At 36.4% G+C, this 14,686-nt stretch overlaps 1 protein-coding gene across 1 annotated transcript in view; it reads right to left on the bottom strand.

The window, feature by feature from the left end:
• NDUFAF2 (NADH:ubiquinone oxidoreductase complex assembly factor 2) overlaps positions 1 to 14,686 on the bottom strand; it is a 185,452-nt gene that overhangs the window by 69,205 nt on the left and 101,561 nt on the right. The window contains exon 2 of the mRNA XM_029216402.1: positions 7,815 to 7,904. Coding sequence (XP_029072235.1) covers positions 7,815 to 7,904 — 90 coding nt within the window. The remainder of the gene's footprint in view (positions 1 to 7,814; positions 7,905 to 14,686) is intronic.

The following is a 14,686-nucleotide window of genomic DNA, read 5'->3' as shown; positions in this document are numbered from 1 at the left end:
AATCAAAAATATATAAAAAAGTAAAACATAAGGAATAAGGCAAGACTGTTCATTCTTATCTCTTCTATTACACAGTGTACTGGAGGTTCCAGCCAATGCAAATAGGCGAGATAAAAACAAAGACATCCAGGTTGGAAAGAATTAAGAAAAATGTCTTTATTCACAGACAACATGATCTTCTATATAGAAAATCTGATGGAATTGACAAAAAAGCTACTATAATTAATAACTGAGTTTAGCAAAGTCACAGGATAGAAGATCAATATACAAAAACCTACTGAATATTTATTCGATGGCAACAATCAGAAATTAAACTTGAAAAACATTATCATAACAATAGCACCAAAAATATGAAGTTGTTAGGGATAAATCTGACAAAAGAAGTGCAATATATGTACAATGAAAGCTACAAACTTTGATGAGAGAAATTAAAGAAGGCCTAAATTAAATGAAGAGATATATAATGTCCAGGGGTCAGAAGATTCTTATTGTTAAGATGTCAGCTCCCTGCAAAGTGATCTACAGATTTAACACAATCCCAACCAAAATCCCAGGAGGCATTTTTATAGAAATTAACAAAATGATCCTAAAATCCATATGAAAATGCAAAGGACCTAGAAGAGCCAAAATAACTTCAAAAAAGAAGGACTAACAGTACCTGATATCAAGACTTAGAAAGCTACAGTTATCAGGGAACTAAGGCCCTAAGTCAAATAGCCAGGAAGAACCTGAAACCAGGCAATAGCCATTTGAGTGAGCTTAGAAATAAATCTTCTACGGCCTGACAAAACCATATGAATGAGCTTGAAAGTAGATGAGCCCTGAGAGAAGCCTTGAGATGACTGCAGCCAAGACCAACACCTTGTCTGCAGCTTTGTGAGAGACCCTAAGCCAGAAGATCTGCTTAAGCCATGCCTAGATTCCTGACTCACGGAAACTGTGAGTTAATAAATGTTTGTTGTTTTAGGCCTATAACTTTTGGGGTAATTTGTTATGCACCAATAGATAATTAATATATGCAGCTATCTTATCCTCTAATGAAGGAGATCACCATCAACTCTCAGCAATTCCCAGCCAAGCAATTTGGTTATACAGTAGGTCCAGAGACTCTGGGTTGGGACATAAGTTGATTACAGATAATTCTAGAGTCATATAATCACAGAACATTAGAGACAGATGGGGCCTTAAAGGATACCGAACCCAGCCTTTTAATCTGACAGATGAAAAACAGAAGTAAAATAGATTTGCCCAAAATGACCAAGGTAGTAAATGCACATTGGAGGACCTGAGCATAACCCAGGTCTTCTGATGGTGGGCCAAGGATAGCATCATGCCGTATATGTTATTTTATGAAGTTTATTTTGAAAATTATTGGTGGGGAGTTCCTGTGGCTTGAGAAAAGCATGCTAAACAATTATTAATTATTAATAATAAAGCAATAAAAGTGCATATGATATTTCATACTGAGATACTCATTATTAATTGTGTTAATGATAGACAGGTATGGTCTAATATGTCTAAAAATTAATTTTTACCTGACTTTATTCTGAAATTTAGTTTTATATTTTAATGAGTATGTGTGATTAAGATTAATATTCCATTAAAAAGACATACTGGATCAGAGCCTTTCTGTCTCTTCCTATTATACTCTACTTTGTGTGTATTTTAGGGTTAGCATTAATAATGCTTATTACTGTCAACAAAAAACTAGCTTAAACTTAACAAAATAACAAAAAAGGAAAAAAATGGAAGATACACTGTGATCTGAATTATGAAGATAAAGCTTTTGAGAGGCTCTGTATAAGAACTACACATCATGCCATGGATTAAACTTAAAAGGTTCCCTGAAACTTTGTAAGACTGTTCAGTAGCTAGTAGTATACTAGCTAGTACTGTACTATCTCCCACATCTGAACCTTGAGTGTCCTTTATGTTAGGAACCAATTGCTTTGGTATACCATTCCATGTCTTTCTTTTTAAAATGGACTATTTTCAGCAAATCAGCAAAGTCCCCAAAATGTCTCTTCCTTATGTAGTTTCAATTTTAAATGCATTCATTCACCAAATATTGATTGAGCTTGCACTTATTTTATGTTAAGTGTTGAACTAGGCCCTAAGAATACAAGGATGAGCAAGGTAAAGACTCTACACTAGAGAATCTTCAAGTCCAGGTAGAGGAGGTAGATAAGTAAACAGGGAATACTCTACAGTGTGTTGTGTTATGCTGCGGAGAGGCATCAAGTGAGATGAAAAACAAAAACAGGAACATCCCACTAAGCACTAGGGGGTGAGAGGTAGGGTCAGAAAAGATGTCCAAAGGAATCCGTGTCTACCCTAATACTTGAAGGATAAGTAGGAATTAGCCTGATCATTATGGAGCAGGCAATACAATATAATATTAAAAGACTCTGGAGACAGATAATTTGGGTTCTTGGCTATAGCTGCTATTTGTATTTAGGGAGTTATTTAATCTCTCTGTGCTTCACTTGGAGGAATCAACAGAGAATTTATACAAGTTATTACCACTACATGATCTACCTGCATCTATGACTATATACTCTACTTTTCTGCTACTACTACTGAGGAACTTTCCATGCTCTTGTCAAAGGCCAATTCTTCCACAAGTGTATTAGATCCTGTCCCATCTTGCTTTCTCAAGGTCTTCCTCCTGCATCATTAATTCTTCCTTTTTGACTGGAACTTTCTCATCACTATTACAAAATTTGGTTACTTCTACTGTCTTTAAAACAAAACATAATAAAATTCCTCTCTTGACTCCACTTTCCCATGTAGGTACTGCCTCAACACTCTCCCTTCTTTTACAGATAAACTCCTCATAAGCATACTTATTCTCTCCAAATTCTCTCTTGCTATTCTTTTTTTTTAATCAGGCTTTTGTTCCTAACACTCTGCAGAACTATTTTTGTCAGGATCGGTGACTTCCTGTTCTTAAAGCAAAGAATTAATTCTTCGTCCTTATTTGACATGGTTGATCACGTCTTCCTCCTTGACACTTTTTCTTTTATTTCCCACTTTTCTGGCTGCTCCTTTTTTGTCTTCATTGTCTCTAAACCCTGTTATAGCCTAGGGGTCAGTCTTGGAACTTCTCATTTTCTTTCTTTTTTTTCTTTATAATTCTTTTCTTTTCTTTTTTTTACTGGAGTATAGCTGATTTACAATGCTGTGTTAGTTTCAGGTGTACAGCAAAGTGAATCAGTTATACATATACATATATCCATTCTTTTATAGATTCTTTTCTCATACAGGTTATTATAGAATATTGAGTAGAGTTCTCTATGCTATACAGTAGGTCCTATTATCTATTTTATATATAGTAGTGGTTATCTATTTTATATATAGTAGTGTGTATATGTTAATCCCAAATTCCTAACTTATCCCTCCCCCCTCCCCTTTCACCTTTGGTAACCATAAGTTTGTTTTTTACATCTGTGACACTACTTCTGTTTTGTAAATAAGTTCATTTGTACCATTTTTTTAGATTCCACATATAAGCGATATCATATGATATTTGTCTTTCTCTGACTTACTTCACTTAGTATCATAATCTCTAGGTCTATCCATGTTGCTGCAAATGGCATTATTTCATTCTTTTTATGGCTGAGTAATATTCCATTGTATATATGTACCACATCTTCTTTATCCATTTCTCTGTTGTTGGACACTTAGGGTGCTTCCATGTCTTGGCTACTGTAAAGAGTGCTGCAATGAACATTGGGGTACATGTATATTTTGAATTATGGCTTTCTCCAGATATATGCCCAAGAGTGGGACTGCTGGATCATATGGTATGAACTTCTCATTTTCTATTTACACACATTCCCTGATCTCATCCTGTCTCCTGGCTTTTCAATACCATTTATTTGCTGTCAACTTCCACATTTTATCTCCAGCCCAAAGTTTTCCACCAAATTCTTAGCTTATATACAACTTAATACCTCTACTTGGATATCTAATAGATATCTCAAACTTCATTTTCAAACTTGATCTCATTTTCCCCCCAAATGTCCTCCTTCCAGTCTTGCCCCTCTCAGTCAATGGCAACTGCACTTTTCCAGGTGAGGCCCAAAAGTTTAACAGTCATCACTGACTGCTCTCTTTCTCTCACATTGCACATCCAATCTGTCAGCAAATCTCATTGGCTGTACTTTTACAAGAGATCCAGAATGCAACTACTTCTTTCCACTCCCACTGTTACTCTGGTTCAAGCCACAATTAGCCTTTGCCTGAGTTATTACAAGAGCATACTGTCTCCAAGTTTTCTTTATGCCCCCCCCCAGTCTCTTTGCAATGCAGCAGCCAGACTGATCCTGTTAAATATAATTCAGGGCATACAACTACTCTTTTCAAAACCTTCCAGCAGCTTCCAATCTCAGAGTAAAAGCCAGAGTCCTTACAATGGCCTATAAGGCCTACAAGATTGAGCAACCTATTACTTTTTTAACCTCATTTATTACCTTCCCTCTGGCTCTACTCCAGTCACGCTGGCTTCCGTACTGTTCCTTAAAAACCTGAGCATGCTCCTGCTTCAGGGCTTTTGCACTAGCTCTCCAGGAATGCTCCTCTGCTACTTATCTTCATGACCAGCTCCTTCTGCCTTTATTCAAAAGTCATCTTCTTGGGGCTTCCCTGGTGGCACAGTGGTTAAGAATCTGCCTGCCAATGCAGGGGACACGGGTTCGATCCCTGGTCTGGGAAGATCCCACATGCCGTGGAGCAACTAAGCCCGTGCACCACAACTACTGAGCCTGCGCTCTAGAGCCCGCGAGCCACAACTACTGAGCCCGCGCACCACAACTAATGAAGCCCACGCACCTAGAGCCCATGCTCCATAACAAGAGAAGCCACCGCAATAAGCCCACACACCGCAACTAGAGAAAGCCTGTGTGCAGCAACGAAGACCCAACACAGCCAAAAATAAAAATAAATAAAATAAATAAATTAACTTTTTTTAAAAAGTCATCTTCTCAACAAGGCCATTTCTTTATACTATTTAAAACTGTAAAACCCTCCACAACACTTCCTATTCCCTTTATCTGCTTTATTTTCTGTGGCCATTAACATACTATACAGTTATTTATCTGATTTATTATCTTTCTTCCACCCACTCTCCCACTCCAGAATGTAAAACTCCATGAATTCAGAGGTCCTCAATAGATGTTTATTAAATAAATGAATGAAAAGGGTGAACCGTTTAATACATATCATGGCAGGAAATGCAGCGTGTGGGTACCTGTATTCTGCTACTAACAATTGACAAATACAGTATTCATCTGGGCCTGAAAATACTTTAGATTCACTTGGGGTTGACACTATTCACTTTAAGTTTTTTTCTTTTCTTTCCTGTATACAGTGTTTTGTGTATTTATTTATATTTTACTTTACTTTTTCATGGAGTTCTTATTTTTTACATTTAATTGATATGCAACACTATAAAAATAATTTTTCTTTCAATGTTTGGTTCATACATTTGTTTTAAGGGTGTGCCCCATGGGAGGGTTATGCTAAATTATTAAGATCAGGACAGAGCCATAAAAAGCATTAGAATTTCATTCTAATTCTCTGAAAGTCTCAAACGCTTAAAAATGAGTCACTACCTATTTATTTATAACTTAATTTATTTCTATAAACATTTTAATTCTATATTACTATTGGAAAAAATGATAAAATAGGTTCATTATAAGAAGGTGCAAGCATTATTTGAGAATTGCAAATGTCGCTTATAACACTGGAGAGTCTGTTAAAATAAAAAAGCTCAGGGACTTCCCCGGTGATCCAGTGGTAAAGAATCCGTCTTCCAATGCAGGGGGCATGGGTTCGACGCCTGGTAGGGGAACTAAGATCCCACACGCTGCGGGGCAACTAAGCCCGCGTGCCACAACTACTGAGCTCACGTGCCTCAACGAGAGAGCTTGTGTGCTACAAACTGCAGAGCCCATGCCCTGGAGCATGCGTGCCACAACTAGAGAGAAACCTGCGGGCCACAATGAATAGCCTGAGCCACAATGAAAGATACTGCGTACCTCAACAAAGATCCCGCATGCTGCAACTAACACCCAACGCAGCCAAAAAAAAATAAATTAAATAAATAAATATTTTTTTAAAAAGTAAGAAAGCTCAATTACTCCTGGACATTGCCAGTTTATATTCTGTATTTCTTCAAAAAGTCCCTGGTATCTACCCATTTTAATGTTCTTTTCTCATAGTTCTACTATTTTCATAGCTAATAAAGAAAAATGGAAAAGATATGTCCAGGGAAATATTTACACTCACATGCTGACATAAAAATAACTCAATACCTATAGCTACCATATGTTAGGTATAATGCTAAACCCACCAGGAAGCAAAGGGTCCACTGCTTACAGTGTGTAGCTGTATTACCCAGGCAGTTTATCTCATCTTTCTAGAACTTAGATTCCCTATTAAATGGGACTACAGTGTCTACCTCATAGGATTATTTGATAATTAAAACAATATAATGATTGTAAAGCAATGGCATAATACCAGGTATACAGGTAAACACTTGACAAATGTTAAGTGATATATAAGATAGGTATTGGTATTTTAGTTAAGGTTCTTTTAGTTTCAAATAACAAGGGTTAACTCAAGCTAGATTTCAAGTATTTAATATATACTTACTGAGCACTTACTATGTGCTTTCCTATGTGCCAGGCACTAGGCTAAGAACTGGTAATAAACAAGGGGAAATTTATAACACAGATGTGGGATGGCACTTAGAACCTGAAGGCAGACTTTCAGATGAACTTCATTCAGAAAGAAATGGAACTGGGAATTGGAAAGTTGCTGAAAACCTAGGAAATATTCTCTGCCTTGCTACATAGAGTTGACTCTTGAACAACACAGGGATTAGGGGCACTGACCCCCTCATAGTCAAAAATCCACCTATAACTTAACAGTTGGACTTCCATATCTGCAGTTCCACATCTGCAGATTCAACCAACCACGGATCGTGTAATACCATAGTATGAACTTACGGAAAAAAATCTGCATATAAGTGGACCTGCTTCTAACCTGTGCTGTTCAAAACAAAAAAATCAAAACAAAAAACAAACACCTGTGTTGTTCAAGGGTTAACTGTACTTCTCTTTGCAGACTGGTTTCTATTTTCTTCTTAGTAGATAAAGAAGTTTTTTTTCTGCAACAAAGTTTAGATAGTGGATTGAAGATAGCCACCCATGTGCTACCAAGTTCATATGATACTATTCCAGCCTTATGGAAAGACTGCTACTATTTTCTCTTCCTTTCATTTTTTTACCTTAATTCCAAAGTCCTGACAGGGATCAAGTAAGTGTCCATCCTTGTTTAAACATGGGGACAATTAATGGGGTCACTGTAAGTTGAACAAATATTCCAAATGGCATCTACAGCAAGTATTATCCACAATTTATAAAAGAGGAAGCTAAGACTGAGAGGTATGAATTACTTTCCCACGTTCATGTGGGTAGAGTGCCAGAAACAGAATTCAGGTCCTCAGGTTGTATAAGTGCAGGGCCAGCATATCAAAGTGAATGCCTTCTTCAATTCTGCATCTAAGAAACTTTGCTTGCCTCACCCTAGTCCCAGCTCTGCTAATGCTTCATAGTTCTTTTCACTATGTTCCCTTACTAAAATGTAGCACCTTCACAACTTTCAAAGAAATGCAAAGTTTAAAAAAAGTTTCATGGATTCAGATTGTAAAAGTTTTTGCAAAGAACATGAAATAATGTTATGTTCTTATTGATTTTGTGTATAAACTATTTGCCTTCCAAAAGACACTACTAAATGCAGAAACTTACCTTCCCATTCTGTTGGGATATCCCCTACTTCATAGTCTATTTCTCTTTTATTTGCTGATTCTACAATTCTTTTCTCTCGAATAGTTTGTCCTGTAAGATAAAGTGATTATTACATTTTTAAATGAACCCATGACACAGTAGTTACTACACGAAATATTTTCTCTTTAGATATTACACACCTCCTCCTATGATAAGAGAATTAACAGGGAAAAGAATAGATTCCATTTAGAATTAGGTATATTAGAAAAAGCAGTTTCTAAACTACTTCAGAAATTTTAAATTTCCTACATAGTATGCAAAATTAATTTTGGTAGAATAAGTCTAGATTCTGTGTACAAAAAAAGAGAAACCAATTAATTTGCAGGCCAATAAAAAACATTTTAATAAACAACAGAATGTTTAACTCCTTCAAACTCTGCAGGTATATATATCAGAGGTACCAGTGGCTGCTGCTACTGCCTAAGGGAATCAACATTCATGGCCCCACTATGGAAAATAATATAGAGGTTCCTTAAAAAACTAAAAACAGAGTTATCATACGACCCAGCAATCCCACTCCTGGGCATATATCCAGAAAAGATGAAAACTCTAATTTGAAAAGATACATATACTACAATGTTCACAGCAGCACTATTTACAATAGCCAAATATGGAAGTAACCTAAGCGTCCTACAGATGAATGGATAAAGGAGAGGTGGTATGTATATATATATATATATATATATATATATATATATATATATACACACACTATGGACTATTACTTGGCCACAAAAAAGAATGAAATATTGCCTTTTGCAGCAACTTGGATGGACCTAGAGATTATCATACTACGTGAAGTAAGTCAGAAAGAGAAAGACAAATACCATATGATATCACTAATTTGTGGAATCTAAAAACTAATACAAATGAACTTATTTTCAAAACAGAAAGACTCACAGACATAGAAAACAAACTTATGGTTACCAAAGGGGAAAGGGAGGAAAAGGAAGGATTAATTAGGAATATGGGATTAATAGGTACAAACTACTATACATAAAATGGATAAGCAACAAGGATTTACTGTATAGCACAGGGAACTATATTCAATATCTTATGATAAGCTATAATGGAAAACAATCTGAAAAGTATATACATATATATATACATATATACATATATATATATATAAAACTGAAACACTTTGCTGTACACCTGAAACACAATATTGTAAAACAACTATATATCAATTAGAAAAAAGAGCCTTGATTATAACCTTTCAAAGCAGCAGCAGCTTTGTCAAAATGGTGATTTCAAAACATATTACTTTGTCATTGAAACTTTGATCCTGAGGAAACCAGGTAAGTTTCTATTTCCCAACAGTTAAAAAATGTGCCTGCCTACTCCAGGGAATGCAGGCTAAAACAGAGAAGGTATTGGTAGGTAATGATGAGAGGAGAAGCATGGCTTAACAATGGTCAGAACAGTCAGGGAGAGAAATCTGGGCCTTGCAAAATACCACTTTCTCTTCCCACTCCTAGGCCAACCTTACACTATGCCAAATAGACTGGGTCACATAATTCAAGAAATTGACTTTGTTGACTGCAAATCTCTCTCCTAAACTACCTGTAATTCTACATTAAAAAATTCCTTCGGGACTTCCCTGGCAGTCCAGTGATTAAGACTCTGCGCTCCCAATGCAGGGGGCATGGGTTCCGTCCCTGGTGTGGAACTAAGATCCCGCATGCCGCAAGGAAGGTACGGCAAAAAAAAATCCTTCAATTGAAGACAAGGAAATTTCTAGGAGTGACTGTGCAGGAGAAAGGGAGACACAAAAGGGTAGCCTAAGAATACTGAGTGGCTAGTTTTATTTCCTCTGCCTTAGTAATAGTAAGTGAAAGGCTAGAATTTCCTAGACAAGCCATTAATGGCTAATAACTCTGAGATGAGCTCAGGGAATGTCTGCATTTTATTATGGACTCATTTAACTGGGCTGATTTAATCCTAATACAGAGGTTTTCCAAGTTTTATAAAGAGGAGTTACCTTTTGCTTATCTTATCCAATAAATACACAGGAGGACAAGGGATTAGTAGTAAAGTCCCCAGGTTGTAGGGACAAGAATTAGGGTAAAAGGAGCCTCTAACAATGACAGCTGCATTACTCTCATAGCAGAGGCTCAACATATACACATATATTTTTACTAAAATGCTATTTATATCCAAATATATAAACACATCATAATAACAAGTTACCATAAATTTAGCAAAGACTAAATTTACTAAAGTATGTTTACATTACAATTTTCAAAATGTTTGAAAGAGTCAAAATATCTGTGTCTTCATATATTCCTTATCTAAATACCAGGATGTAAGTATATCTTTTTAGCAATAACAAGTACAGAAAAGAAAATTATCATCTAAAATACGAAATGCTAACAGATGGCCTTCTGAAAGTACATGTGTGTTCTATAAGCTTTTAAGTGTATGTCAATGAAATTTAGTGCATAGGGAGAGAACAGATAGGTCTACCATTTCCAGCAGCACCACTAAATGCATATATAAGTATATCTATATGTCTGTGACATAAAAATTAACTTTTTATTCCTACCCTCAAGTTTATAAACTTCCTTTGTATCCTAAGAGTTTTAAGAATCAAAATTCATACCTATTTTTGTGTATATGGAAAGACAGGAAGAGTAATTCATGAGTTAGTCACAGATAATTGCTGAAAAAAACCTTTGTTTACAAATAGATGACATCAAAGGTTTATGAAATGCATGTACACATCTTTAGCAATATAAAATAAGGCCATTAATTTATTGAATAAACTCTTGGTAATCAGATATGGCTTTTCCCTCCAAATAAATTGTTTTAAGACTACTCCATTCTGTACAATTTTTATGAATTGGGAATAAAACTTATGCCTCCCACTGAGTAAGAAATTATGCACCAATTGTACACTTGCTTATTCTAATATGCTTTCATACAAGAGTTGTAAAGACAATCCTACTTCTCATAGCAAAATAAATTTCCATCTAGTAAATGGAGCAAATTTAAGTACTTACTCAAGTGTTAAAATTTTAGGGTCTAATTTACATTTAAAATTTAACTTAGGGACTTCCCTGGTGGCCGAGTGGTTAAGAATCCACCTGCTAATGCAGGGGACATGGGTTCGATCCCTGGTCCGGGAAGATCCAACATGCCGCGGAGCAACTAAGTCCGTGTACCACAACTACTGAGCCTGCGCTCCAGAGCCCGCGAGCCACAACTACTGAAGCTCGCAAGCCTAGGGCCTGTACTCCTCAACAAGAGAAGCCACCACAAGGAGAAGCCCACGCACTGCAACGAAGAGTAGCCCCTGCTCGCCGCAACTAGAGAAAGCCCGCGCGCAGCAATGAAGACCCAAAGCAGCCAAAGATAAATAAATAAAATAAATTAAAAAAAATTAACTTAATAACAAAAACTTTTAATCTAATATATGTATAGGTTTAATAAGTCCTAATACAATAATAAACAATTGACAGTGGTGTACTCAATGAGTATTAAGTAAAACACCATATTTACATGGTGTTTTACTTAATATTAAACAATATTAGATTTAATTAAAACAGTCAAAATAAAAGTTTGAATTCAAGTAGATCATAATGATCAATGGTATACGGATTTAAAGACTGTGTAAGTAACAGTACAATTTCCCAAACTTAAAAAAATTTAAAGCTACCTGCCATTGAACTAATTGCCCTATGACGATCGCAGGTTTCCTATTCCTTTATTTAAAAAAATATGGGGCTTCCCTGGCGGTGCAGTGGTTGGGAGTCCGCCTGCTGACGCAGGGGACACGGGTTCGTGCCCAGGTCCGGGAGGATCCCACATGCCGCAGAGCAGCTGGGCCCGTGAGCCATCGCTGCTCAGCCTGCGCGTCCGGAGCCCGTGCTCCACAACGGGAGAGGCCACAACAGTGAGAGGCCCGCGTACCGCAAAAAAAAAAAAAAAAAAAAAAAAAAGGAATCCATTCAGTTAAAAGAAAAAAAGGCAAGATTCCCTTTCAGGTATCAGGTAGATGATGGGTTTAGGTAAGAGATGGATTTCATCTGTTCTACTGGGTTTCTGGGATAGAGTAAGAACCCTGGACACAGACTCAGGAAAGAGGAGCTAGAGCAGAGTTCCCAACTTCAGTCATTCAAGTGCCAGCTTTGCAATTTTGGTCACACTTTGTAGTATTATATTCCTAATATTTTTCTTTAATTTGGCTTGCTTTTTTCTTCAACATTCACTTTTTACTTTACCTCCCCCCAAAAAACCCCATGAAATCACTGACTAAATACACTAGTTGTATTTTGTGTTCAAACATATATAAAATAGATATATCTTAAAAATGTAACAGGCTGTCTTTGTACCTGCTGAAGTCATCTTGTAGACCACATTTCGAAAACCACACTGGTCTATAGAGACAGGCCCAGCAGAACATACAGTGATACAGGGCAAAGGAACCAACATACCAGTAAGAAATTCCTGTGGATAGGAAACAGCTGATGAACATCAAAGTCTTGCTTGGATTGTGTTTACCCTTCATTTCATAAAATCCTACGTTATGTACAATCTTATGTTATGTTTGAAAGAAGAGGGCAGAGATCTTAGAAGTAGGAAGGGAGTGGTACTCGTCTGAGTATATACTTCTCAATAAGTTTGAAAGCATGCTAATGTTCTGTATATTCAAAAAATTAAATCAACATGGATGTGAAAGGGAAAAAAAGAAGGAAATGAAAGCAAACTGCAACAAATAAACCCAACTTTATTTCAGACTAATAACATAACCACACTGAATGGGGAAAGAAAAGAAAGTGGTATGTGCCTATGTACCCTTACTTTCAGGAAGGAAAAGAACTGCAAACACATCCTGAACTGTTTGTAGTATGTTTGTTTTCTGTAGTGGTATGGGCGAGGCAGTTCTGAAACTACTCTAGATATATTATATGATTCAGCAAATGAGTAAATGTGTTAATGTTATTGGAAGCAGGGTTCTCATTGTAGAAGGACATACAGATATGTAACGGGGAAAGGTAAAAAAGTACAGGGGTCAGATTGAAACTGGAGATATCAGTTACTTATGATAAATAAGATAGATAAGTATTTATACACAGATATATGTATTTCCATGTATACATATGTATATATTTTCCTGGTTCTATGTGCAGAAAGAGCCTAGAAGCAAAGACCCTAATAGCAATAAGGACCCCTAGAGCCCAAGTCTTGGCCTCTACGCCATTATCCATCAAAAGAAACCAGGATTCCTCAGGAAAATGGCTGATTCCAGGCCTAGGGCAGGGTGGGTTCAAGATGAGCCTGGAGCATCTTGCTATGTCAGAAAATAAGAGTTCTCAAAAAAAAAAAAAAGAAAGAAAAAAACAATGATAATAGGGGCCTATCACAAGGACTTAAGGGCCAGCTTCAGGGCCAGCTTAGCTGACACTGGCTAAATCTGGGATAACCTGAGCACCAAAATAATCCAGGAATTATAGACCAGCAATTGTCAAAGTGTGATAGGGAAGTCTGAGGGGTACTTATGACTCTTCTAAGGTGTCTGTGAGGCCAAACCTATTTTAATAATACTAGATGTTATTTGTCTCTTTCACTTTGGTTTTTTCATGAATGTACAGGGGAGTCTTCCAGAGGCTACATGATATGTGATATAGTAACATACTGAATGAGGAAACAGATATGAAAAATCTAGCTGTCTTTTATTAAGCCACACATTAGGGGATCTGTAAAACAAAGCACTACTACTCTTTTCTCTAAATGTTTCTGTTTTGGAAAGTATAGTTACTTCTGATCAAAAATATATTCTTTCTGTAAACATTTATTACATTTATTAGGGTTATTTTTAATGAATTAAACACTTTTAAAATTCTGTTTCAGTTTCAATGTGATAAATATTAATACATATCTCATAAACAAAGCTTTTTCAATAATTGTGAAGAGTTTAAAAGGATCCTGAGACCAAAATGCTTAAGAACTATATACCACTGGAAAAAAAAAAAAAGAAAAAAGGAACCCATAAAGGTAAACTACTAAAGATACAGATAAATAGATGGATAAATAAATAAATAGAGATAAAGGAGCTGCTGCTTACCACAGTGCTAAAGAGTAGATGTGCAGCAAGTGCCAGAGCTGGAAAATCATCATTTTGTAACCATCTTGATAAAGAATGGTTCTTGCAAGAACCATTAATGGCAGGAGATTCTGTCTTTTGTTTTTTATTTAGAAAGAATTTCCCTTTCCTCTACCTACACTGTGTTCTTACACATTTGAAAGCTGAACAAGACTTTGTGTATTAAATAATGTGTATTAAATTAAATAATATTTAATTTATTTGTATATTAAATTAAATAATAATGTGTATTAAAAGGATGGCTGGGTTAGAAATTTATAAAATTTCTAATTTGGTACCTCAAATACTGCCTTCCTAGGGTCTTAGTGATCCTACTGATGAGTAAGACCCTTGACAGGTACCAGTCTGAGGCAGGTGACACCAACGGTCCAGAAGAATGAAACAGCAGACTTAGACATCTCTCCTTCCCTGGGCCACTGCTCCTTCCTTAATCCATCCACACAGGCCAGGGAAAATATTTAAGCAGGCTTTAATCTTTAAATTTTGAAGCATCAGAACTCACAAGGTATCTATTATAGTGGAAAAGGAATTTTCTTCCATCAGTACCAAATCAAAGGTGAAGGCCTATATTGGTCGTGACCCACTAGCACGTGTGATCTTGGTGAGGGTTTTCAACCAGCTGTCTACTTCCAGCCCAATATTTCCCACTGGTGGGGCACTGCGAGGAGAGATGAATGGAATTCAGAGGTGACTTTGGGGTGGAAAGAGAGATTGGGCTGAGTAA

This window comes from Monodon monoceros, unplaced genomic scaffold (genome assembly GCF_005190385.1).
Source record: "Monodon monoceros isolate NGI ecotype Baffin Bay Population unplaced genomic scaffold, NGI_Narwhal_1 Super_Scaffold_12, whole genome shotgun sequence".
NCBI lineage: Eukaryota > Metazoa > Chordata > Mammalia > Artiodactyla > Monodontidae > Monodon > Monodon monoceros.
Note: the sequence above shows the minus strand (reverse complement) of the source record. Positions and strands in the feature narration are given on the sequence as shown.